The 23,952-nt window shown below is 47.8% G+C and overlaps 1 protein-coding gene across 1 annotated transcript in view; it reads right to left on the reverse strand.

Annotated features, from left to right (window-relative positions):
- Window positions 1-541: 541 nt before the first annotated feature.
- Window positions 542-23,952, reverse strand: part of COBL (cordon-bleu WH2 repeat protein) — a 299,738-nt gene continuing 276,327 nt past the window's right edge. Inside the window, 6 exon segments of the mRNA XM_031665428.1 lie at window positions 542-1,931; window positions 10,445-10,708; window positions 11,869-11,920; window positions 11,922-11,980; window positions 13,053-14,932; window positions 16,192-16,289. Coding sequence (XP_031521288.1) covers window positions 1,914-1,931; window positions 10,445-10,708; window positions 11,869-11,920; window positions 11,922-11,980; window positions 13,053-14,932; window positions 16,192-16,289 — 2,371 coding nt within the window. The 3' untranslated portion in view covers window positions 542-1,913.

A 23,952-nucleotide genomic window follows, 5' to 3' on the forward strand; every position in this document is an offset into this window, starting at 1 on the left:
CTGAGAAGGGGGACACCGTGCAATATGTGAAGACCGGGGCAGAGGCCAGCAACACTGTTTCTGCTTGACCTCCCATTCCTGACAGTGGCCTCCTTGTGCCCCTAACACCCAGGCAGTGTCCTGCCCCTGGGCCTTTGCACTCACTCTTCTCGCTGCCAGTCATGTGTCCATCTGGAGTTTGCTCCCTCACTTCCTTCAGGTTTTTACTCAATGGTTACTTTCTCACTGGGCCTTTCTTCATCACTCTGTCTCCTTCATCCCCCTTTCCTGATGGTTTTTCTTCTTTATACTTATCAGCATCTAAATATACTCAACATTTTGCTTACTTATATCACATCTATGATCTGTCTCCTCCATAGTAACATAACACGAATTTCACAAGTGTGGGGATTTCTGCCTGTTTGTCAGCTGCATGTAACCCAGGGAATGGAGGAGTGCAGGAGGGAGCCGGAAACATTGTTGGTTGAATAAATGAATCCGTCCTTCCCATTCTGGAAAAGGGGTATCCAAACCGACTGTAGTATGAAATTCACACAACAGCTGAGATTTGCTTTCCTTTTATTTGTGGCACTAAAAGACAAGTAGTAGACAGCTGTGATGAAGAGCAATTGGCTGGCAGCTCATGCCTCACCAAGAGTTTAGCAACGTTCATCAGTGAATGCAAAACAGCTTCCATTCTACCTGAGGCCCAGATCTGAGATCGCTGTGAAACATTCAAGTGACCTCACCATACTTGTTTTCTCACTCAGATACAGATTTTATTTCATCAACACATCTTGATTTCTATTACTGTTTTTTTCAATATAACAAAATGTTTTAGAGATATAGATATGAAAAACTACTGCTGTAGTTAAACCTCATTACAAATATTGGTGACTGGGCACCATGTGCTAGGAGAAGACCACGATATCATACAAAGGGAGCCAACAAGCTGTTGGCAAACGTGTCAAGTCTGAACCAAAACTGTGATGCTCTCAGTGCAACTTTGATCTGAACTCTGTGATAGGCGGGCATCGAACATCCCTGCTCCTTGACCCTCTGCAGGATTCCAGAATGCTCCTAGAGAAGTTACCAGGCTCTGTACACAGACACCATGGAGGAGGCCTATGTCACTTCATAGCCTGGGGAACAGATGTCCATGTGGGGCACTTCCCATCCACTCCAGTGGTGTTGTGACCTCAGCCACCCACCACCCTTGGAGGACTCAGGCATGCCCTGGCCACATGATCACGTAGGATTGTTTTCTGAGTGGTAATAGTTGATTTTAAAAAACTCAATTGGTCAGATCATGGACTATGACCCTCTGTGAAGTGTTAGCCCCAAATATTTGAGGAAGAAGAATCCAGTAGTTTTACTACCTATCAAAGCTACCTTTGAAAAGCTTCCCAATGTTTTCTTTTTTTTTTTTTCCCTTACTACCAAAACACACAGCATCATGGAGCATATCACATTCACATTGTTCCAACTGATTCATATATTTTTTTCTAAAATTCAAAAGATCTTAAATCAGTAAGTGGTTTCCTCCATCTGCATGTGGTAAAAGTCTCAAAGGTCCAAAATCAGTCTAAGGCATGATTCTTTTCACTTTGCCCATAAATATAATTAAGTGTGAGTGTTGGGCTCCAGCATTTATAGTCCCATTAACCTGCCAACAAGAATCATTTATTAGCAACTTAAGATATTCAGAGGCAAAACACATTTCCTTGGCACATGAGCTGCGCAGCAACGCAGCATCTTCTCCTTTCCTTTCGAGCTGTTTATACAGGAACACACCGAAAATCAACTGCGCACATTTTGGCCTGTAGACAAGAAAGTAACACCAAAACTTGATGTTCCTGGCTATGCAGACTCCTTGAGTGATGCCTGTGGGCATCTTACAGGTGGGTTTCTGCAATTCTCTGGCCTCTGTTCATTCACACGAGCAAGGGCACCTGCAGGGAAAAGAGATTCACAGTTATTTAGTATCTGTCAATAAGCCCAGGATGCAGATCTTCCAGTGCTAGAGAGCTCTGGGCACAGCCACTCTTGCAACAGTACCCCTGGAACCCCCCTCCCAGTTCCTTTGACCTGCAGAAAGGAGGCTGTGATCAGGGCTGTCCTCATAGACCTTCCATGCTCCAGTTTCCTCGTAAAGGCTGCCAGGGAAGGACGACTAGCAGGATGCAGAGGCCCAAGGTCAAGGGAACTGGGAGGTGGGCCCTGGGGTTCTGGTCCAGACAGAAGACACTGCCTCTTGGGCTGTGTGGGTGTGCGTCTGAAGACTTGCCCTCTGCTCAGGTGGGCCTGAGAGGATCGTGACTAACATTTGATGTGGGGCGAGTTACCCTCTATAACTTCAGTTTCTTCATCTTTATATTGGAGACATACCCATAATAATGACAATAATAAATTGCTTGTTTGGTTAAGCTGATGTTTTAATCAGTGGACTTGTGTCACGCTTGAAATGGCGTCTGGCACATGGTAAGCACACAGGAAGTATTCTAGGTACTGTCCATGTGGTGATGATGGTAATTGTGGTGGTGGTGGTGGTGATGGTGGTGGTGGTGGCAGTGATGATGGTAATTGTGGTGGCGATGGTGGTGATGATGGTGGTGATGGTGGTGATGGTGGTAGTAGTGGTGGTGGTGATGGTGGTGGTAGTGGTGGTGGTGATGGTGGTAGTGGTGGTGGTGGTGGTGGTGGTGGTGGTGGTGGTGGTGGTGGTGGTGGTGGTGGTGGTGGCGGTGGTGATGGTGGTGATGATGGTGGTGGTGGTGGTGGTGATGGTGAAAGGTGGTGATGGTTGGTGGCAGTGGTGATGGTGGTGGTTATCGTGGTGGTGATGGTGGTGGCAGTGGTGATGGTGGTGGTAATCATGGTGGTGATGGTAATCGTGGTGGTGGTGATGGCAGTGGTGATGGTGGTGGTAATTGTGGTGGTGGTGGTGGTGGCAGTGATTATGGTGGTAATTGTGCTGGTGATGGTAGTGATGATGGTGGTGATGGTAATTGTGGTGGTGGTGGTGGCGGTGGTGGTGATGGTGGTGGTAATCATGGTGGTGGTGATGGTGGCAGTGATGGTAGTGTGCTGGTGATGCGGTGATGAAGTGGTGTGGTGGTGGGTGGTGGTGGTGTGGTGATGATGGTGGTAGTGGCATGGTGATGGTGGTGATGGTAATTGTGGTGGTGGTGGTGATGGTGGTAATTGTGCTGGTGATGGTGGTGATGGTGATCGTGGTGGTGGTGGTGGCAGTGGTGATGGTGGTATCGTGGTGGTGGTGATGATGGCGGTGGTGATGAAATCGTGGTGGTGATGGTGAGGTGGCAGTGGTGATGGGTGTGGCGGGTAATCATGGTGGTGGGTGGTGTGGTGGTGATGGTGGTAATTGTGGCGCTGGTGATGGTGATGGTGGTGGTGGCAGTGGTGATGGTAATTGTGCTGGTGATGGTGGTGATGATGGTGGTGATGGTAATTGTGGTGTGGTGGTGGTGGTGGGCTGATGGTGGTGGTGTGCTGGTGATGGTGGTGATGGTAATCGATGGTGATGGTGGTGGCAGTGGTGATGGTGATAATCATGGTGGTGGTGGTGGTGGTGATGGTGAAGTGGTATGGTGATGGTGATGATGGTGGTGATGGTGGTGGTGGCGTGGTGATGGTAGTGTGCTGGTGATGGTGGTGGTGATGGTGGTGGTGGTAGTGGTGGTGGTGGTGGCAGTGGTGATGGTGGTAATCGTGGTGGTGGTGATGGTGGTAACTGTGCTGGTAATGGGTGGTGATGATGGTGGTGATGGTAATCGTGGTGGCAGTGGTGATGGTGGTGGTAATCGTGGTGGTGATGGTGATCGTGGTGGTGGCAGTGATGGTGGTGGTAATTGTGGTGGTGATGGTGATGGTAATTGTGGTGGTGATGGTGATGGTAATCGTGGTGGTGATGGCAGTGATGCTAGTGATGATGGTAGTGGTGGTGGTGGTGGTGCTAGTGATAGTGGTGGTGATGCAGACCTTGCCCTGTGCATGCTCTCTCACGCCTCCCTTGCATCAATCTTACAGATGAGGAAGTGAAGCCCCAAGGCCCAGAAGAACTGGGAGAGTCAACACAACTCGGGTCCGTCTGACACTGGGCGCACTTGCCCTTTTCCCGATGCTCCTCCATATCCCTCTCTTCTCTAGGTTCCCTCGGGCCCTCTTCCTGAACTCCCATGGCAGGGATTTAACATCTATTTCAAGCCTGTCCAACCCATGGCCTGGGACCACTTTAAATGTATCCCAACACAAATTCATCAACTTTCTTAAAACATTATGAGGGCGGGTGCGGTGGCTCACACCCGAAATCCCAGCACTTGGGAGGCCGAGGCAGGCGGATCACCTGAGGTTGGGAGTTCAAAACCAGCCTGACCAACATGGAGAAACCCCACCCCTACTAAAAATAAAAAATTAGCTGGGCGTGGTGGCGCATGCCTGTGATCCCAGCTACTCAGAAGGCTGAGGCAGGAGAATAGCTTGAACCCGGGAGGTGGAGGTTGCGGCGAGCTGAGATCGTGCTACTGCACTCCAGCCTGGGCAACAAGAGATAAACTCCATCTCAAAAACTATATATATATATATATGATTTGTTTTGCAATTTTTTTAAAGGTCATCAGCTATCGTTACTGTATTTTATATGTTGCACAACACAATTTGTCTTCCAGTGTGGCCTAGAGAAGCCAAAAGATTAGACACCTCTGATCTACTTGTACAAACACAGTGTTCCACTTAGCCAGATGCTTCCTGAGGGCCCCACTTATTAATAGGGGGAGTGTTACAGTCTGAATGCTTGTGTGCTCCCAAATTCCCGTGCTGAAATCCTAACCTCCAAGATAGTGGTATTAGGAGGTGGGACTCTGGAATTTGATGAGGTCATGGGGGTTGAACCTCATGAAGGGATTGGTGTCCTTATCAAGGAGGCACCAGGGAGCGTGTCTGCCCTTCCATCACATGATATGACGGGCAAGACTCATGGGACTCATGATGTGGAAGGAGAGGCAAGCATGCAACAAAAGCCACACCAATTGCTAGAGAAATTAGAGCTGTGGTTTGCATTATGAAGGAAAAATTATGGGATGCTGTATGGGGACCCTAATCTAGACTGAGGGAGGCTTTCTTTCTGAAGATGTGAGATTAATCAAGCAACAAAGGGATAAGTCAGGAATGAGCTGGTCAAATGTGGGGAACAGCTCTGGAGGAGTGGAGAACAGCATTTGCTGGCCCTGAGGGTGGTCACTGCGGTAGGTGTGCTTCTCCCAACAAGTTCCTCCCCTTTCTACTTGCAGAAGAGGCAGCTGACTCAGTAGAGCTGCAACAAGCAGAACAGTCACACGCAAAGAGTCTGCAAAGACAGAACTGACCCCTGGGTCTCAGGACAATTTCACATTAACCAAAGCATACCACAGGTTTACATTAGGAGCAACCAAACCCAGGGGTGATGCAACTGTACTTTGGGTCGCATTCACCTACTGATAGAAACTGCTATTCCCTAGTCACAGCAAGTTGGAGTTCTCCAATGCACATGTGAGGACCTGGGGCTTAGACGAAAGGAGAGTTGCTGTGTTTTTTCTCTTTCCTGGTTTGGGGCCTCCTGTTACTGTTACATGTCTAATCATTTCTCACAAGGTCTGTGGTCAAGGCCAAGTGTCATGACGCGTGTGGCCCGCATCAATTAATCCTGCCATGGGAAAACAGGCACCTGAGGGCCCAGACAAGAGACTGGAACTCAGTTCAATGGGACGTTTCCCAAAGCAGCCAGGAGCTGATAAGGTGTCTGGGCCCAGCAGCAGCAGGACCTACGGAAGGGCTGGGAGAAGTCACTTATGACATCTGTGCCCCATTTTTGCACCTGTCAAAGGGGAGTTACGACCTTGACTTCCAGGAAGGTGTTGGGGTAGATGCTTGCCCTGCTGCCCTCCTGGGAGGAAAGATCCACAAGTCATCGGGATTAGCCTGTCCCAGCTTCTTTTGAAAAGTTTCTAAGGTCAAGAAAAGACTCCGCGTCCCCGCCCCCTTCCTCTGGCTGAGAGCTCCTGAGGGCACAGATGATGCTTCTTTCGTCTATCACAAGCAGCTCCGACAGTGCCTGGACCCTGGTAGGTTCTCCGGAAATGCTTGTGGAATGAAGCACTAGACATGAATGTTTTAAATATACACATGGATTAGGAGGGTGCTTGTTGTACATTCCAGGCCTTCTGAAATAATGCATTTAAAACAGATAGACAAAGACAGTCAGACGCATACAGCTTTGCCTTTAATATGAACGCAGGGCTGAGTGGAAGCAAGTACTGAGTGTGGGGTGGGGTAGGGGCAGATCTGAACACTGCCTTCAGGAGGAGTGGGTGTTCCACTGAGAAAGTGGGTACACATGCAGCCGAGCTGCAAATGCTCTTATTTGGAGCTGGAGGAGAAACACAGCTGGAAGTTTCTCTGGCAGCCACAAATACAGAGGCAGAGACATTATTGGATTCACACCATGAAGACAAACGTAATTTCAATTGCCTTGAAAAATGGCAAAGTCACTCTTAAGGTAATTATTCCTCCTACATCAAATTTACCCTTTTGTATTTGATCATGGGCAGCATTACTGCCAATGTGAAACTTGTGTATTACAGGTTGGGTGACCAATCACCCAGTTTGCCTGCGACTGTCCCAGAATACCTTCCCAGCATAGCTGGGCACCCTCATTAAAAGGAGGAGGCTGCACTGCTATGGGGAGGAGGAGAGCCTGCAGATTCACGCACTGCAGCGCTGGGAAAGCCAGGGACACCCCTCCATTCCAGGATGTGCTCCCAGCAATGCTATTCTGGAGCCCTCGCTGAACACCCAAAAGAAGACCCAGGAAACTCTACATCTACTGAGAACCTATGGAGAACCGATGAACACTGCACACAGCGGGAGCCCCTAAATTTACTGTATTTTCCTCAAGGTTGGCATAGCTTTTAACATTTTTCTTTTTTAAAAAAATTTCATTTATTATTTTTTAAAGAGAAAGGATCTTGCTCTGTCACCCAGGCTGATGCAAGTTCAGTGGTATGATCATAGCTCACTATAGCCTTGAACTCCTGGGCTCAGAAATCCTCATACCTTCACCTCCCAAGGAGCTGGAACGACAGGCCCGTGCCACCACACCTGGCTCATTTCTATATTTTGTAGAGATGGGGGTCTTGTTATGTTGCCCAGACTGGTATCAAACTCCTAGCTTTAAGCAATTCTCTCGCCTCAGCCTCCCAAAGTGCTGGGATTACAGGTGTGAGCCACTATGCCCAACTAGCATAGCTTTAAAAGTCCAAAAAGTGAAATAAAACTAAATCATAAGAGGCAAAGTCCATATAATTTGATGTTCGCATGCCATACCATACACCAAAGTGTATTTACTACAAAGACAATATAACCTCCAGGATCCATGCATAGCAGAAAAGTGTCATCTAACCAGGCTTGTTAAAAAAATTGTAATTCATTTCCCGAATCGCAAAGTTTCCTGTGACCACAGATCTACTCTCAACACAAATGAGCAGACAGGGCAAACTGCTAGGAAATGCAGTTGGTTAATGCCTTCAAGAGAATGAATCATTGGTCCAGGTGAGGCCACCTTGGCCCCCTGCACCTGAGTCTCCCTGATGAATGCTGAACAGAGGCCAGGAGGGCAGGTCCATCACCCAATTCCTGTCCTCCTAGGGCAGGCTTTCTTCAGCGGATTTTTTTGTGGTTCTGTGATAAAGAGTCAATTGCAGGAAGGCTCTGGGATCACCGGGCACGGTAGTAATAATGAGACTGAGGGGAACGTGGTTTCCAGCGCAGGACTCAGCCGAGGAACTCAGGGCCCAGCTTTCAGCCCGGGAGCATCTTGTAAATGGCGCAGGGCATCAAAACCTCAGAAATGCCACATAAATATTAATTGCCTAGAACTTTCCAGGGTGGATAAGGCAGACCACACGACTCGGACTAATCCAAGAAACAATCAAAACCTGGACTTTTGAATGCCCTTTGAAGCAGCTGACAGATGGCTGAGACTGTGCGAGAAACACAAGCCCGGCTCCCGCCCTGGCCAGCACTTTATAGCCGCGGTGACCTTTCCCTCCAAGCATGCCTGGGCCTTGCGCGGCACCAACGCCCACGGCCTCGTCCAGGCCTGGCCTCTCTCTCTCCGTGGCTGTGCATTTCTCCTCGTTTTCTGTCTCACAGCACAGCTTCCTCTGTTCTTTCGGGCTAGTCCCAAACTTATTTTTTTTTCCTTTCTGTAAGGCAGAAGAACGCATTCTCAGAAGCCAAAAGTCCTAGTGTTAAATTTATCTCCTCCGCTTGCTGGCTGTGGACCCTGGGCCAGCTTTCAGCTTCTCAGGGCCTCAGGCCCTTCATGACTCTGCACAAGATGGATAGGGTAAAAAAGAAACATGCAGAAACCAGTCACTGAGATGAGTTTTATAAAGCAGTGAGTACAGTGTGCGGTCATGGCCTTCACGGGATCCTAGTCAGTGCAATTCAAAACGCATGAAAGGCTCAAATGAGATAGACAATTGTCTCCAACCTCAATGTACAGTCACTTGGAAAGCATTGGAAAATTGCAGATTTGTAGGCTGAAAAATATGATTCAAGATGCAGATGTCCTGTGGACTTACATTGAGAAACAGTTTTAGAAGCTCAGAAACGTACCCTGGGATCAGTAGAGTGACAGAGCTGATCCCAGCCGCACGGCTTCAGCCTCCTCCAGAGAGCCTTCCAATGACGAGCCCTTGAAATCGGTGGCTGTCATGTGTGTGGGGCAGAGAGGATGCCTCGGAGCTGTACCTCAAGAGCCATCTTCAACAGAATTTGTGCTCATTTTTATGACCCCTATTTAGCCATTCACCCCAATTTCTTCACTTTTCCCTCATTTTACATAAGTACTTACATTCATCAACACATAAATTCCATAGGAATAAAAAAGCATAAAGAAAACCAAAGAGCCTTAAGTAATTTTTAATTGCCCCCCATCCTGAGGAGATGGCATAAAACTTGCCACATCCCTTGCCATCTGGGTAAGGAGATTTTTCTCCCCAGTATCTGTGGGTGGGCTGTGCATTCAGTGACGAGTGGCTAGCATCTTTGCTGGCTGAGGTCTCAGGGCCACATCACACAGTTATGAATGCCTCACCCTCACACCGGGACAAGCTCTGGGGAGCTGACCCGAGAGCTATCACAAATAGCCCCTGGGGAGCGCACAGAGCCGCTGAATCAGTGGGTGCTCAGGCTCTTCTTGCACAGGGAAACAAAGTTGTGACCTCTGGGTGTCCACGGAGACCCATCCCTCGAGGCAGTACCTTTCACAGTAGGGCTGCCTGCGGCGGGGTGTGGGGCCTCCTCTGTTCTCAGTGCCCCGAGGCTTCTGAGTGGGAGATCTGGACAGCTGTCTCTCTTCTCCATGGTGCCAGCAGTCCTATGTGAGAGTGGCTTACCCAGAGTCTCCGGGGTTACCTGCTCTCTACAGAGCACATAGCTTGTGACCTGGGGATGAGCACTTCTTGTGCCCAAACTGATCCACATCTAAGTCCAGGCCCTGTGTGACCAAACCAAGCGACTCACTCCTCTGAGCCTGGCCTACTTTATATAGAAAGTGAGGATAATCTTTAGCACTAACCCCTTGGATACAAGTGAAAACATAAGCTTAGGATCTGGAAATAATCACTCAGAAAGTAAAATCTTTTTCCAGCCTCCCAATGATTAGCGTAACTCCCCACACTCACTAGGAATGGGCAGGGACGGAGGGTCAGTCCATCTACTGAATCACATCAGAATTGAAACAGGTCTCAGAAGCCATCTGGCCCAAGCAGCCCTTTAATCTGGGAATTCTATTGCAGGGACCAGGTGGGCAGTAATGTGCAGACCAGCACAAGACCAAACTGTGAGAAGCTGGGGAGAAAGCCGGGGAGATCCAGAAAGTGCATGCTCTGCCCAGGGGACTTCAGATTCCATAACTGTCCAACATTAGGCTGGAATGCAAGCATGTACGAGTGAGTGAGTGAGTGAGTGAGTGAATGAATGAATGAATAAGGCTGGAGGCTTCCATGCAGGCTGAGGGCCATGAATTTGTGATGTGTGCTCTGTGGGGCCCCAAATGGATGACATTCCATCCTCTCTATGGACCAGTAGAAACTGTGGGTTAGGGTGGGACTGCGCTGGGGTTACAGTGGGGTTTAGATTCCACTTGTCACCGTCACCAAGGAACTGAGGACTGGAGCCGGCACCTACCATGCAGGAGGCCGACTTCCTCACCCACGGATGGGAGCCTTCATCTGCCACTCTGGTCAGTACATGTGAGCAACACAGCAACGCCGGCTCTCTCCCACCCTACTCCCATGTGACCGCCCCACGGCTCCTGCCCACAGGCAAGTGTGTCCCTGGATCTGAGCCACACCTCCATCCCTCTGGCCCCACAGAAATGCACACGCACAGTTGCCGTCACCTTTCTCAGTCTCGCAGCCCCTGTGCCGGAGCGGATGGCATCCATCAAGGCTTGCCTTGCGTCCATGGTGTTGCTGGGGGTGTCTGTGCTGGACCTGGAGGCCATCCTTGGTGCAGAGAGAGCCTGGGAGGGTGGAGGAGGTGGTGGGGGCACGGCTGGAGGGGGCGGAAGGCCAAGATCTTCTAGCAGAGGACTTTCCGAGCCCTGTGCAGAGCGCGCAGCATCTCGGAAGCTCCGGAGCTCCTCAGAGGCAGAGGATGCCACCTGGCAATGAGATGATTAAATGACTACTATAGAGTGAATGTCTCCCAAAATTCAGGTGTGAAATCCCAACGCCCAAGGTAGTGGCATGAGGAGAGGAGGACTGGGGGTGGCTAGGTCATGAGGTGGAGCCCTCATGAATAGGATTAGCGCTCTTACACAAAAAAGGCTCCAGGGAGATCTCTCAGCCCTGCTACTACATGAGGACGCAGAAAGAAGGCACTGTCTATGAACCAGAACGTGGGCCCTCACAAGATACTGAATCTGCTGCTGCCTTGATCTTAGACTTTGAGCCTCCAGAACTGTGAGCAATAAAATTCTGTCATTTATAAGCCACCCAGTCTGTCGGATTCTGGTACAGCAGCCCAAACAGACTAAGGCAGTGACACCGTCCCCAAAGGTTCTGAGAGAGCAGCACACGGCTGATTATCTTACCCTTGGACCTGAGACAGTTCTTTTGCAATAATCCCAGGAAGTTTGTCCACTTCATGGCTGAGACATCTGCCCCCATGCTCTGTCGGCAGCCAAGCAACTGATCCCAGAGACCAGAAGTTGGCAGTCCTGCCTTACTGAGAACTCTCTGACCTCATGACTTTTCTTGGCATATAAGAATAGACATAGAGGCTGGACACATATATCCAACCCATTAATGGGGGCAAGATATGCACTCAGAACCTAATGAGTGATGTACAAGTAGCATTTTCCCTCAATTTCTGTGCCTGGAAACTAAGACGAGACCATTCTGCCCTAAACTCAAGTCCATATTGGCTCCCAAGGTTGTGCAAAAACCAGCGCTATATTCATGCAACAACTTTTTTCAGGGTGTGCAGTGGCTTCAGTTCTGTTTGTCCAGTTAGTGAAGCCTGGAAGCCATGCCAGGTGTCCAAGTGACTCAGTTCTAGGCACAGGAAGGAACTGTGCTTCAGCACAGGCTGAGAGAGTGTCTGGAAGCTCTCACTGCTCCTTGCCATGGCTGCCCCAGGCTCCTGGAGCAGGGTTTCCACTCCAGTGTCTCAGGCAGGCTGGGTTGGCCACTCTAAAGACGGATGGTTCACTATCCACTCAGAAGAACAGAAGCTTCTGGAGCCACCACCCAGGTGCCTGGGGAGAAGGGATGAGTGGGTTTGACCTCCTGGCACCATGGAAGGCCCTTCACCTCTTACCTTCCTCAGGCTGCAGGTGCCGCTGTGCCCGCGGATAGCTGCCAGCAGTGCAGCCCTCTGCCTCCGTGTAGGACAGTTTCACTGGCCTGCCCTCCCCGGTGTGTTCTGCTGTCTAGAATATTAACAGTGTCACATAATCACTGAGAACATGGGCCGAGCTATGAGGCGCTCATGAAAACCACTCATGGGACAGGCACGGTGGCTCATGCCTGTAATCCCATCTACTTGGGAGGCTGAGGCAGGAGAATTGTTTGAACCCAGGAGGTGGAGGTTGCAGTGAGCCGTGTTGCACTGCACTTTCAGCCTGGGCCACAGGAGGTGAGACTCTGTCTCCAGGAAAATCCACTTACGTCAGCTAAGACCTATAGGGTCAGTTTTATACCCCTGTCTATGAGAAGGCACACATAAGAATCAAAGGCTGCGTATCTAGGGTAGTTTCAGCGCATCTGGGGTGGTTTCAAACTGCCTCTGAATGGCAGATCATTCCTGTTATTCATCCTAGCGTTCCAGAGCTGATGTGTGTGTTTACATCTTGCAGACCCAGAAGAGAATCCATGGCCCCCACTAGCTAGTGCCTGACTTTGGACTAGGCCCCTTGGCCTCACTGTGCCTCAGTTTCCTCATCTGCAAAATGGAAGAACTATCTCCTTATTATCAGCATTGGTGTAGCATGCAAATGAGATAATACTTGTGGTATATTAAATGCCTAGACAGTGGGCAAGTCGTGTCCTAAAATTACTCCTGTGTTACTGAAGAATGACAGTTTGCCGCTGCTACAAATGCATATGGGAAAGAAGTGGCCCTGCCTGAACTTTCTCCCCCGTTTCATTGTTCAAGGATGAGCATACAGATGGTCCTGCCCCCCGCCCTCTCCACTCCTCTGGCCCTGTAGATGGACATCACCGGCTGTTACCTTTCCCACGGGGCAGCCAGGGGCCTGAAGTCAGTGTGGACTAGTCTCACACCCATCCATTTTGTCCCTTTAGTAGTTCAGTACAAATATCTGGAGGCAGGGAATTCTAGTTAAAATGAAACCTGTGTGGTAAGCCTCAGTGTTATCCTCATCCCGTCTCTCTCTCTCCTCCGCTTTATTCTGAGACTGAGACCCGTGCACTGAAGTGGGCAGGTGTGGAAGGCCTGCCCAAGACCTCTCTGCAGCCTGCCCTGGAGGCTGCCATCCTCACCTTGCGTAGCCTGTCCTTCCCTCCTGCAGAGTGGATGGCTTCCATCAGGGCAGAGTGCAGGGATGTGTCTTTTGGGACTGGTCTCTGGACAACAGGCTTGAATTTTTTCTTCGGCCCAAAAATACTAGGTGGCCAAATACTCTCTGTTTCATTTCCATCTGTAGAGAACATATTGGGCTTTTCCTCTCTTTCTAGGAGAATGTGGCTTTCTGTGCCAGACCCTTCTGGAGGATGGGAAGGCTCACTGCGGCCTGGGGCATGCACAGAGCCATTGGCCAGCTCCCTGCTGCAGGCCTGGGCACTGGACATGGGTGGAGGGGGTGGGTCTGTACCATCAGGTGCGTGTCTGGGTTCAGATGCTGAGTTGGTCTCCTGGTTACTTGTGCTTTGCTTTCCACTGAAACCACAGCTCTGTCCCACAGAAACACCATCCCTCTGGGAAGACTGAACCAGTGAAAAACAGGAGCTTCTGTGGATAGCAGTAGGTCCATCCTGAGTATACAACTTCCTGTGTGGGCTGCTGACCTCCCTGCTAGGAGGGGCTCCCACTGCTGAGTCTTCCCCATGGTTGTCAGGAGGAGTGACACAGGGCCGCTGGGCACCGTCCTTCCCACCTTGTGTCTCTGAGTGTTGGCTGGAGGTCCTGTCATCTTTCACAGTTACAGGTGGTGCAGCCAGCACTGGCACCCTGCCTGCATAACCCTTCTCGGCATGGCCGTGCGGCCTTACCACGTCAGCATGGACTTTCGGGGGTCCTATGCGCTTGGCAATGGCAGAGGCCACATACTGGCTGGATGTTCTTCTCTGAGGCTTGAGAAATGTGACTTCTGTGTTGTGAGCTGCTGGCACCTTCACGTGACGCATGCCCATGGTGGGGGGCTGGCTTCTCCCCTCCTCGAGGGGGTTCCGGCCCTCATGGTGGGCAGACTGCTGCTGGGGCAATATTGGCTTGGGGTCTGCTTGGTGTCTGCTCTCTGGATGCTGCGTCTGGGTGCGCACAGGCGGGGAGGAGGGTCCCCTGGCAGAGTTCTCCGAGGGCCGACCCAGGTGCTTTTCCACAGAGTTGCACCTCCAGAACTCTTTCACTTTCCCAATGGGCTGAGATTCTGCTTCAGGCACAGACGAAGACAGGGAAATGATCCTGATGCCGGTGGTGTGGGGATTCACCAAGTTCCCCAGCTCGTCAATCTTAATGGCGCCGGTGGAGAGGGACACGTCTCTGTCGTAACATCGCATCTCTGACTTTGGAGGAATGATTTTATATGTTGTGAGGCCGTGCTTCAGTCTGTAGCTTCTCCCTGGGTTTTGGCCTCGTTGGTGCCATGACGCTGGTGCCAGGGCAGCGTTTTTATCATTGCCCTCCTTTTCATTCACTGGTTGGGAATTCACTCTCTCTGTGGCCTGAGTCCTCTCCCCGTCAGCACAGCCAGGCACTTTGTCTTTCGCTTTTGCATTTAGGTTGTCTGTGTGAAGATTCGAAGCACAAGAAGTCACCCTGGGCGCTGTTTCCATTAGATTTCCATCTTTACAGATGTTGGATAAGGCCACACGGATTCCTTTTCCCACGTCATGGGAAGCGGGGTGCAGGGCAGGTACTTCCTCCCTTGCCTTTCCAGGGGGCTGGCTGTGCTCAGCCTGAAGTGGCGCCAGGGAGGCTCTCCTGCTGGTAACACCCTCCGAGTCGAAAGACCCAGCATTGTTGTTTCTATTGGAAAACAACCCCGAATCCACAGGATCATCTGAAACTTCCCCTATGAATGTTACTGGGATTGCATCTGTGTCGCCATGAGGGACCATGGCATCCTGTGGGCAGTGGTTGGATGTACCATGGATGGAGCTGGTAAGGGAGCTGGTGTCGGTTTCATAGCTGTCTTCCATTTCTGCAAAGAGGGACAAACACAAATCACAGATGTTTCCCATGCCAATTACTTAGTGTAATTGCAGCCATGACTTTGATTTCCCTGAGGTTACTTTTGAATACATTATTTACATACGTTTTTAAAATGTTATTTGGGTTTGTAATCTACATAATATGCCTGGGGCCAGAATCTCAACTTTCATTACTCAACACAGCTGTTTGCAGACCCATGATGTTTCAAGGCAAGGTATTCAGTTACAACGTGCTGCCAACATCCTTCACTCCTGGGCAACAGAGCGAGACTCCGTCAAAAAAAAAAAAAAAAAAAAAATTGATTTCTAGATCCAAGCCTTTGGAAAAACTATCTCAACATAGAAACATGAAAGTGAGTTTTGGGTTTTGACCTCCATGTTTCTCATGTCCACTAGAAGCACAACAGAATCCAGAGGACCACGGGTTCTAGCTTTAACTTCTTAAGGAAGCAGATGACTAAGTCTTGAGTATCTCAGAATTACCATTGCTCTTCCAAGCACCAAACGATGCAACGGTCATGGGGTCAGAACCTGCGGGACACACTATGGCTGATTCAGATTTTTAGCTCTGTCAGCTATACATTCTCAGGACAGGAAACTGAAAAGTGAGTCAGACAAAAACAACTCGTCAGTTTTGCAGTCTGTTATCTTCTCTCTCTTTTTAAGGCATGATAAATATCTAATTTTTTGTTTATTTTCAACATATGCCTTGGAGAAAATAACATAGCTGCTTTGTTTGAAAGATTCCCTAGCTGTTTACTGCAATTATTTGCCATCTGCTTTGGCCTTCCAGTATTATTTCCCCAAAATATATCAATATAATAGCAGTGCCATGAGATGCTCCATTATAAATGGCTTCATTGTGGTCAAAAGGCTATTTCTCATTGAGATGCCATATATTAGCAAATCAAGAGAAGTCTTAATGAGGAAATCTGTTTATCTTTTGCATCACCCTTTTTATTCTTTAGCATGTGCAGCATACTTTTTAATGCGCAGAATTAGTATTATTCAGAGCACACTGTAAGCAGCTGTCTGGATGTTTCCAGGTACTGCTTGGCGGCCCAGATAAAAAGCAGTCTACTGGAAAACTGTGTGTGCCTCACATCCAGGCTTTCACCAAACTGGCCTGGAATTCCTTTTGAAGGCCGTTTCCTCACACAGATACATCAAAGTATGCTCAGAGGAAGTTACTGTTGGCACCTACTTTCAGGCAGCATAATATCAAAGTAGTAGATCAGGTGGTTCTTACCTTCCAGGTCTTCATCAAGTTCTGCAAGGGTTTTATGGAACTGCCCAGTAATTAATAGGTCTTCTTCATCATTTGAGGCTGTGGCAGCTTTTTCAGTTCTGGGGAAGACCAAAGAGAAAGGAGCACTCATTTCTCTTACTGTTGATTTTATGTACTCCTTTCCAGGAATATCTGAGGATAGAACAGCTCATACTCAAATTCAAGCAGTCACATACTCACTGTACTGCTGCTGTCCTCAGAACTATGGAGACGCAGATTGTTCATGGGTGTGTGTGTCCCCCGTGCTCAGGTGTGTGTGGGATGCAGGTGCCATGTGTGCATGTGTGGAGTATATGTCTTGCATGTGGTATGCATGTGATATATGGTGTGTGTGTGGCCCCAAAGTGTTAAAAGTAACCAAACCACACACAGCTTTCATTCACTCTGCAGAGTGAAGTCAAAGTTTTAATTCCACTGCACAAAAGACGGGTTCATGTGATCCAGGATTTGCTTGCATCTCTGCCTTGCACTACAGCAAGTTCCCTGCACCTGGCACCTGGCAAGAAGGAGTGAAGCCATCTGGAGGCCAAGTATGTGCACGTGGCTGGGGGCTGGTCCACCTCACCTCGACACTGCACAGCCTGGCTGTTCCTCGGCACTTGGGGATTTGAGTGCAGCATTGTTTGAGGTCCCAGTGATAAAGGCTACATACCTCTGGCGCAGGATCTGCCTGCTGTTAGGAGGCCCGTGGGGAGGGTTGTGCAGGGCTGCATGGAGGAGGGTTCCCAGAAGTCCCACCAACTTCATAAGCTCAGCCTCCATTTGTGTCCACCCTAGCAGTGGCCCAACCTGCCATACTCAGAAAACGAGAAATTTCACTCCCCAACTATAAATGACTTTTACAGACTCTATGTTTACTTTGGCTTAATTTCTACCCTGGGTGGGTGACAGGGAGCCTGATAATGCCACTTGGAGGGGCAGGGCTTGGGGGCTTGATAATGCCCATTGAAGAGCTGTACTCCCTGGGATCTTGAACTGGGACATAAAGACAATGAGGATGGCCAAAAAACCTCACAGCAACAGTAACAGGAATAACCGCTCCACCCTTGACCCTGCAAGCTCCTTCCCAAGGTCCCCTCTCAGACTCAACAGGAAGAAGCTCCTAGCAGCGTGAGGCCTGCCGCATGCCTTTGTGCCAGCCCCTGAACACAGCTCTTTTGCACCAATTATCTTATTAGAACCCTCACAGACAGTTTTTCAGGTAGGTAGTGTTGCTGTCACTGTTGTACAGAGATGAAACTATGTACAGAGAGACTACAGAGCTGCCCAGGTCACACGGGCATCCAGAACCAGGCCTCCTGCCCCAAAGCCCAGGAACGACCAGCTGCATCTGGGGCCACAACACATAATAATGTGGCCCCTGTGGCACGGGGCAGCCAGGAAGATGTCAACCCGTCTGCTCAGAGAGCCGGATCTGGCTTTATTTGCGTCACAGGGACAATGGCATCTGTGAGACAACTGCTGCCAAAACAATTTAAAAACTGTCTTTGCAAGGGCTCTTGCCTCTATTTTCCTATTGTGCAGAAAATACAGAGACATGTCTATGGCAATTGTCTATCTTCAGTGAAAGCTGAAGGTTTGTTTTCCGCTGATTGTTAAAAATTGAGGACCAATTTCCATCATTGCTAATCAGGCCCAGATAATGATGCATGAAATAAGCTTTGCACAACCCTCACGTAGCAAAGTTTTTATTCTGATAAATGAGTCTTTCTTATTTGGTGACTATGTCCATTTGGGAGCCAGGAAGTGGCTTCCAGATTAGACTCAGCTAATGTCCTCTGACAAGCTACACAAAGGGGGCTGGTTGGAGATGTGTGTGCATGTGGACCCATTAATAAGGACCACAAGAGGTGCATGACTGTCTTCCCTATTACTTTTGCCACGGACTTTAATTATTTGAATGCACTTTACTAAAGTTGTGCTTTTCTCTTTCATGAAATGTGATGGTTTAAATATATTTAAATTTTTAACAAAATATATGGCAGAGAAAAATGGAAATTGCTATATAAAAGAGCAATCTGAAATGGAAAATAGATTTAAATGCTTGGAAAGATGGAAAACTTTTTAAATGCTTGCTCTTAGTTTAGGATGCTTAAAGCCCAGCCAAACAAAATTACAGACATACTTTTACTTCAAAGTGTTTGCCTTTATTTTAAAGTATGCTTGACCACGTCACTCACTATGAGAATGGAACATAATGATATCACATAATGCTATCAATAAGAATTCAAAAAAAAATGTAAGATAAAAACTCCACTGATTCTACCATTTTGCAAAATAGCAAAACAAAACAAAACAAAACCCACCCCAAGCTGTTGAAGATGTGATGAAATCTGAGAGACCCACACTTGTTGCTACAGGTTTTAACTGGAAAGCAATGTGGAAATATATATCAAAAAACACACAAACAAAAATCACTTTATCTTTGTAAGAACTTTGGCCCATTAATCTCTCTTTTAATAATATACCTTAAGGAAACCCAATAGAAGGAAAAATACAAATACAACAATGTTCATGTTAGAATTCTAGAATGTCCAGCAGTAGGCAGTTACCTAAATTATTACATATACATTTCAAAGGGCATTAAAATCAGTAAATATGATGATCATCAAGTCTATGTAGAAACACAGATCCATGCTTATGTTAGCATGTTATGTGAAGAAATCAGCACACACATATATAGAAACATTGTGATAATATAAAAATAGCAAATACCTTTGGACAAGGGGGAGACAGAAATCTAGACAAGAAACCAACCAGCGTGACTTAAGGAAAAGGTTGAATTAGGATGAATATTTTGCCTTTTTTCTTTAGAACTGTGCTTGGTTGAGTTCAAAGCAGCTTGAGTGATAGAGCAAATTTTTAGCCAGCAAAATTTAAAAGGACAATTTTGTCCTTTAGTGAACAAGAATTCTTTCCTGCAAAAGAGTTTGCATTCTCCTTACACTGCACACAGTTAAGTACTTTTATTTTATTACTGAGTGCCTAGCAATCCTAGTGTGTGGCTGTCAGCCTGAAACTGTAACAGAGAGGATGCACAAGGTCTGAACAGTCTCAGCCCTTCAACACCTTCCTCCTCCCAGGCTCTGGGCTCCCTGCCCTTTAGAAACAGCAGGATCCCAGTTCCAGGCGCTTGGAGCTGCTTCTCAGCTGGTTTCTCCCCTATCCACCAGTTACAGCTGCCTTTCTGGAGTCTGGGGACCCTGTGCTCAGCCCTAGTCCTTCATCCCTGTGTTCTTTCCTGTCCAGCTCCCTCCCGCCATCGGCCTCACTTGACACTCTAGGGGTTGCCCTGGATGCTGCTGCTTGGTTCCAGGCTCTGCTGGTACCTTGCATCCCACCTCTGCTCCAGCTTTGCTCCCCGACACTTCAGTGTGGGGCTGGCTCCTTGGGGCCCTGCTTGCCCTGAAAAGAAAGAGTGGACATGAGCTAGGAGCTTTCAGCCTGTGTGCACTGTGGAGTGAGGGAAGGTCTGGCCACCAGGCAGCCAAGGACGTTGTTTAGTGTTTCTCCTGAGGCTGCCAAGCTCTTGGCATCTCTGAGAGAAGAAAGAGGAGCAGCCTGCTCTTCTCTTGATGCAATACAGGGCGGCTGTGTTCTGAGCATGTATGAATGGATTATCTAGCAAAAGCCAGAGCCAATGGCAATGTAGTGATTTTATTTTCCAGTGTAAAAAAGCAGGAGGGAGAGACAGCAGTATTTTCCTTCCTTACTAGCTCCCATCTACTTCTCTCCAAAGGGTTACTAATGGATTATAAACATTCCTCTCTCTTTGCAAAATCACCAGATTTATGCCCTTAGTCACTGGGCTTGGAGGCCAGCTCTGTGTGGGCTTAGCAGGGGAGCCCTAGGTATGTGGCCCTGAAGAGTTAGCAGTCAGCAAGAAACATCAGCCTCTGTTAGCTTAAAGTAAACCTGCCCAGATGCTTTCTTCCCGGGCTTCCTTTCCCCACAACACATACCCCAATCTTTAGACACGTTCCTTATTGACAGTTTGTTCTGGCTTAAGACCAAGAAAATAAAATGCAAACAAACACAGGGCAGACATTTTGATACCAGGCTGCATGTGTTGACTAAGTATTGCAGAGTTATTTTCTTACACAGAGTTGGGGACTCTGCAGGGAACATGAGTGTTTAGACTATTACGGCATGTGATATGGGGAATACGGCTCAGCACCGGCAAGTTTCAAACCCGAGTCTGCCCAAGAAGTGGACCTGCGTCCTCGGGCCCAGCCTCTTGGGGTGGTCGGAGGGTGGCAGGCTGACCGATCCACCCAGCTGGGTGTGTGCAGGGCTTGCTGAGCCTCTGCATTCACACCTCAGCCTCCAGCAAAAACAAGAACTAGGGGCAGTCACATTCAGTTAGTGCCAGGAGCCAAAATCGCTTTTTGATTTGTTGTTTTCATTTGCTATGAGTGAGAATGGGCTGAATCTGACCAATCTGAAATGTACAAGATGGGTTCATCGCACATGAGGTCACTTTTTCTTTTTGATGAGGCTAGAAGAGTTTCCTTAAGCAATTTAGTACAATGGCAGAATTAATGAAATAAAAACAAGTCTGAGAGGAGAAAGACGTTGCTTTTAGGTAGCAATCCAATTTGCTAATGACAACCAAACCAACCCCTGTGATTTCAAAATGATTACTTGATAAACTAAAGGCAAGAAGCCTGGGAAAATATGCAGTTGATGATAGTCATATGTGCTTAACCTCCCCTCTCCATTTGTAAATGTTCCTGTATTACCAAAGCTTCAGAGTCCTGGAACAATGGTGCCCAATACAACATAAGCCACATGTATAATTTCAAATCTTTTTATAATAATATTTAAAATGGGCCGGGCATGGTGGCTCAAGCCTGTAATCCCAGCACTTTGGGAGGCCGAGACGGGCGGATCACGAGGTCAGGAGATCGAGACTATCCTGGCTAATACAGTGAAACCCTGTCTCTACTAAAAAATACAAAAAAACTAGCTGGGCGAGGTGGTGGGTGCCTGTAGTCCCAGCTACTCGGGAGGCTGAGGCAGGAGAGTGGCGTAAACCCGGGAGGCAGAGCTTGCAGTGAGCTGAGATCCGGCCACTGAACTCCAGCCTGGGCAACACAGTGAGACTCCGTCTCAAAAAAAAAAAAAAAAAATATTTAAAATGTATAAAGAAATAGGTAGAATTAATTTTAATACTCTAGTGATTTCTGCAAATAATTAATATAAAATTATTTTATTTCTGTACCAGATTTGATGTATATTTTACACTTACAGCACATGTCAATTTGGATCAGACACTTGGCAAGTACTCAGCAGCCACACACATACTGGACGGTGCAGCTCTCCAAGGTCTCACACGTGTTTTAAACAGTCCTTTGTAAATGCAGTGACAAAGTTTCAGGGTTCTAGAAGGGGTCTGGAGTGTAGAAAATGTTTCTAAATGATCCAGTAGTCACAAAGTTGTTATGCAACTCTCTCTGTATCTGAGGAAAGGGGGATTGGTTCTAGGATCCCCCATAGATACCAAATTCTGTGGATGCTCAACTCCTGTGTATAAAATGGCATAGTAGCTTGGTGCAGTGGCTCATGCCTGTAATCGCAGCATTTTGGGAGGCCAAAGTGGGCAGATCTCTTCAGGTCAGGAGTCTGAGACCAGTCTAGCCAACAGGGATAAACCCCGTCTTTACTAAAAGTACAAAAATTAGCATGGTGGCATGCACCTGTAATCCCAGCTACTTGGGAAGCTGGAGCAGGAGAATCGCCTGAACCCAGGAGGGGGAGGATGCAGTGAGCCAAGATCACACCACTGCACTATAGCCTGGGTGACAGAGTGAGACTCCATCTCAAAAAAAAATAAAAGGCATAATATTTGCACATAATCTATGCACTCTCACATAGTCATGAGCTGCATACTCACCTTTCAGTCAACAATGAAGTTTCAAGGTTCTAGGTGGTGCCAAATGTTTCTAAATGCTCTTGTGTCACAAAGTTTCTGCACCCACCAGGTTTCAGAGGTTGGTTGGTGTGATCTGGGTCCCTCTGCACCTCTCACCACAGGCCCTCAGTCCCATAAGGCTCCTTATAGCCACAAGCCTGCAGGTAATGGCACAGCTCCTCATAAAGCGCTTCTGCAGCCATCATCCCCAGCATGCACCGAAAAGTGGGGGCTGAGAAGGAATGTACAGGCTTCCAGGCTGAAATGGGACATCAGGCACTCCAGGTAGGCTCCCTTCAACTGGAGAAGCTACGCTCTCTACCTTTGGTGGCTCTGCACATGATTACAGTTTGGCCTTACCGTTTAAAAAAAAAAAGAAAAAAAAAAGCCCGACACCCACTTATTCAATCTCTCTCTTTCACTCCTCACAGCATTCCTGTGGAATTGATGTTCCCAAAAGGAACCCTAGAACTCAGATTTTCACAATAATTATACACAGTTAGATATTGCCTGATTACAGCAAGGTTGCTTTCAGAATTCAAGAGTTTATAATCAGTGCTAGTTCCACGGTTCCTTCCCTGCAGGTAGGAGGAGATAACAGTCTCCTCTATTTCCCCATCCATCTCTCTCTCTGTTTCTCCCTCTCTCTCATGTATATACACATATATATATACACACAAATACATACACACATATATATATACACAAATACATGCACACATATGCATGCACACATATATATGTGTCTATTTATCTTTTTCAAACACGTTATAAATAAAGAGGAAGATGATCAGAGCTAGATACAAGTTACAAAGATTACCTAACAAATCAAATTTCTCCCCTTCCTCAGTCAGTTGTACATAACAATACCTGCAACAATAACACCAGGTACCAATCGTTGAAGGCTAGCAATGTATCAGGCACTATTGTAAGGGGAGGTAGTGCATATCTCAATTTTACTGACCAGGAAACTGAACCAAGAGGTGAAGCCACTGGGCAAACCACTGCCAGCCATGGGCAGTTCCTTCCCTAAGCAGTCTAAATGCAGACTCTTCAATCTTCACATTAAGTGACTCTTTAAGTATTAGGAGCATTGGCTGGGGTCATACATAAGGGACAGATGCCTGTTATAAGAGTCTGTGGGTCCATGTAGTCCATGGCAGAGCTATGTGTGAGGCACACAGGACCTTCCCTGAGGGCCATGCCCAGGTGTCCCCAGAATGAAATGCAACCACCACATTTCTGTTATTCCTGTTCAGCTTTTGGGCTGAGGGAGTTTCTTCATTGGCTGTACTATGTTGAGAGGAAGACTCTGGGAGTCTGATTTTCCCTTTACAAGGTCAAATTTCAACTGAGATTTATTTTGCAGTGAAAAATTATAATCGGATACAATCAAATGACGTGAAAAACACATTCTTTTCAAATTGCAGCAGCACATATAATATATTCCAATTATTATTATTATTTTTTGAGATGGAGTTTTATTCTTGTCACCCAGGCTGGAGTGCAGTGGTGTGATCTCAGCTCACTGCAACCTCTGCCTCCTGGGTTCAAGTGATTCTCTTGCCTCAGCCTCCCTAGTGGCTGGGATTACAGGCATCCGCCAGCATGCTTGGCTATTTTTTGTAATTTTAGTAGAGATGGGGTTTCACCACATTGGCCAGGCTGGTCTTGAACTCCTGACCTTAGGTGATCCGCCTGCCTCAGCCTCCCAAAGTGCTGGGAGTACAGGCATGAGCCAACGCGCAACATATTCCAATTATTACCAAGCATTCACACTTGCTCTTCTTAGAAGCATGGTATTCCTT

The sequence above is a fragment of the Papio anubis genome, chromosome 4 (genome assembly GCF_008728515.1).
Source record: "Papio anubis isolate 15944 chromosome 4, Panubis1.0, whole genome shotgun sequence".
NCBI classification, from domain to species: Eukaryota; Metazoa; Chordata; class Mammalia; order Primates; family Cercopithecidae; genus Papio; species Papio anubis.